Source organism: Sinocyclocheilus anshuiensis, unplaced genomic scaffold (genome assembly GCF_001515605.1).
Source record: "Sinocyclocheilus anshuiensis isolate Anshui unplaced genomic scaffold, SAMN03320099.WGS_v1.1 scaffold220, whole genome shotgun sequence".
Lineage (NCBI taxonomy): Eukaryota > Metazoa > Chordata > Actinopteri > Cypriniformes > Cyprinidae > Sinocyclocheilus > Sinocyclocheilus anshuiensis.
The window spans coordinates 266341-269609 of NW_015554086.1; the positions used below are offsets into that span (position 1 = coordinate 266341).

The window sequence follows — 3269 nt, forward strand, 5'->3', positions numbered from 1 at the left end:
TATTTATTCAAAAAATCTCAATTTCAAATAATTGATCCTTATGACTGGTTTTGTGATCCAGGGTCACACATAATATAAGCACAGAAATAAACAACAAAGAATACTGTATGAAATACGAACATGATACTGTGTATTCATCGCACTTTGATTTTGATTACTATTTTGCTCCTTCATCAAGCACATTTTACAGCAATAAGATCTAATTTATAAAGCATTTTATAAAACATTTAATGAAGCTTTACAACCGTTCCAATTTCACTTAATTGAAGTCATTGCAATTTGACTTAATTGAAGTGACTGAAAAGCTCCTCTGCGAGAGCAATAAGGAATTCATCAAAAACGTCTCTCAGCCTCTGTGTGACTGCATCAGTCCCTAGAGAGACATGAAGGGTACAGACAGCCTACAGCACCAGGCCAGGTCTCTCAGCTAGTTTCAAAGCCTCGTGCATGCTGGCTGCCGATAGCTTGCGGTTGATGTTCCGATAGCGGCAGCGGATGAGGTTGTGGTAGGTGGTCCTGAGGTCTCTGTTGAAGAATGCATAAATGAAGGGGTTGATGAGCGAGTTGGCATAGCCCAGCCAAAGCAGTGTCCTCTCCACCCACAAAGGCACGCAGCTACACTGCACTCCGCAGATGAACGGCCGTGCTGTAGAAAGCAGGAAAAAGGGCAGCCAGCATACGGTGAAAGCCCCAACAACAATCCCGAGGGTGGCAGCTGCCTTCTGCTCTCTTTTGAAGATGGAGATGTTTTTACGGTCATTTTTGAGAAGGCGAGAAAAGCTCACACACACCTCCACCTCCCTTTGCAGCTTTAGGACCGCAGTTACGCAGTTCATGCTTTCCTCGTCTTCGGCTTTGGGAAAACCAGCGATTGTGTGTTTGGCAGCACTCACCTTTGCCACTCTGTATATCCGGTAGTACATAATGAGCATCACGGACATGGGAATGTAGAAGGCCACGGCGGTGGAGTAGATCGTGTAGCCCAGGTCCTGGCTGATCAGACACACATTGTCATCGTTGACATTCTGAGCCCATCCAAATAGTGGGGGTAGGGTGATGGAGGCAGAGAGAAGCCATACAAACAGCACTATTTTGGCCATGCACTTTCCACTCTGTCTCACGGGATACGTCAATGGCTTAGTGATGCCCAGGTACCTGAGAAAATGGAGTGGAGAATGGGAAAAATTAAAGAAGAAGAAAAAAGAACTGTTAAAGTGCATCACTGTCAAAGAACGCATAAATGTGGGCACTTTGGTGGTGACTTTCTTTGTCCTTCTCAGGAATAGTATGATCTAGGCTTGAAATAGCTCCTTGAAAAGAGACCAGGGCTAGTTGTCATAATGAATAAATAGCTATAAAATATGCAAATAGCACAGTAAGGGTTTTAGTCAAACAAGTTTTGTCCAGCAGTTTTATTATTATTTATTTTTATTATTATTATTTTTAAATTCTGTCCTTCAAACTATTTTTTTATATATTTGTTAGGTAAACAAACTGACTTACTGACATACATTCAGACAATAGTCAAATATATATAAGGGAGATTTGAACTGCAAGGTTCTCATGACAATTGTGTTTTTCAAAAATGTTACATACACTGTAAAAAGTGGTAACCTTTAATATAAGCTTGAAAATAACTTAATGTGTTTAAATTGAGTGATGTTAGATTAGATGTTAATTTTTTATTTGAATTAACCCATTTAATTTAGATGTTACTATTTTTTTAGTGTATGCTGTCATTTATATTTACTCTCTCTCTCTCTCTCTATATATATATATGGTTTGACTAATGGTCTGATTAAAGGTTTATTGATGGTTTGACATTTTTTGCACATTACTTTTTTATTTTTTTTTATTACTTTTTTTTTCTGGTTTTATAAATTGTTTTGTGTTTCATAATTATTTAATCTACCACTGATTAGTTTAATCAAATTATGCTTGCATCTATTTTTAATTACAGCACCTACATCTGGGAGACCTACCTGTCTATGCTAATGACACATAGTGTCATTATTGAAGCGGTGCAGCACATCACGTCCATGGCGATAAAAACATTACAGAAAACACGACCAAAGATCCACTGGCCTCCTATGAGATCAGTGATGCTGACAAACGGCATTACGACCACCGCAACCGACAGGTCTGCAACGGCCAGAGAAACGATTAAGTAATTAGAAGGTTGCTTCAGTTTCTTCACAAAACACACTGATATGACCACCAACAAATTCCCGCAAACTGTTAAAAAGGTAAGCAAGGTCAGAACCCCTCCGATGAGCACTTTCTCAACATGTCCGTAACTCAAAATCGGCTCTCCGCATCTGGTCTCGTTATCCATGAAACTTGGCGTCGGCAAAGTTGTAGTGGTGTCGTGCATCTTGTTAAGAAAGCGCACGTCCATCACTTCAGATGTCAAACTAGTCATGAGTGCCTGCACGCGATCCTTCGTCAGCGTTGAGATCATATTGGCTGTTGAGAGCTGTCCTTGGTTCTGAAAAGATATTGCTCTCATTATCCATCAGATATCCAAATCCCAGTTAAATACATTATATGTAATAACTACACACATATGCTGTACCGATTTTCTGGCTCTATCTGTGATAAAAGAAAGAACATCCCATCCACACGAGAAGAGCCATTCAAGTTGTCAAGTTAAAGCTCACCGAACGAACTACGCGCTCTCCACGGCATTTAGCCTATTTTATTGGCGTCTTGACTGTGCGTAATGACGTAAGATGTTTATGGGCGTGATTTTTACAGACTGTAGTCATGGGATGTCAAACTATCTGTGTACTGTGTAGCTAAGAGAAAAAGAGAGTATAGGCTAAGCATCACAATACATTCAACTTCAATCTACATAAGAATTTTGTGCAAGTGTAAAAAAAAAAAGCAAATATTTCCTGACACTTTGCTTTAAAAAGTCTTTACTACCATCTCATGGCCTAACATAGAATTACAATGACTAATTCTTTGATAATAGTAGTATTCATACACTATAAACTATAAAAATGTAAACCACTAAAAGTGAACAGGGTTAATACTACCGTAAGTAAAATAAAGTTTCATTGCATTTTTTTTTGATCAGTTTGAATTTAAATCTTCTTAACACTCATAAAATTAAAGGGGTCATATGATGCGATTTCAAGTTTTCCTTTCTCTTTGGAGTGTTACAAGTTGATTGTACATAGATAAGATCCCTGAAGTTGCAAAGACTAAAGTCTCAAAACCAAAGAGATATTCTTTATCAAAGTTAAGACTCTGCCACGCCCCCC

General features: G+C 38.6%; 1 protein-coding gene across 1 annotated transcript; it reads right to left on the minus strand.

The window, feature by feature from the left end:
- Positions 1-324: 324 nt before the first annotated feature.
- htr7 (5-hydroxytryptamine receptor 7) lies at positions 325-2656 on the minus strand. The gene is made up of 3 exons (XM_016461317.1): positions 2576-2656; positions 1983-2488; positions 325-1155 (listed from the first exon to the last, which is right to left on the minus strand). The coding sequence occupies exons 2-3, from the start codon at positions 2459-2461 to the stop codon at positions 402-404; spliced, it is 1233 nt and encodes a 410-aa protein (XP_016316803.1). The 5' UTR covers positions 2462-2488; positions 2576-2656; the 3' UTR covers positions 325-401.
- Positions 2657-3269: the final 613 nt, after the last annotated feature.

Coding starts and splice junctions, on each gene's coding strand:
- htr7 (XM_016461317.1), bottom strand. CDS start 2,461: ATGATCTCAACGCTGACGAAGGATCGCGTGCAGGCACTCATGACTAGT. Junction 1,156..1,982: donor TGTGTCATTAGCATAGACAG/GTAGGTCTCCCA, acceptor CCATTTTCTCAG/GTACCTGGGCATCACTAAGC.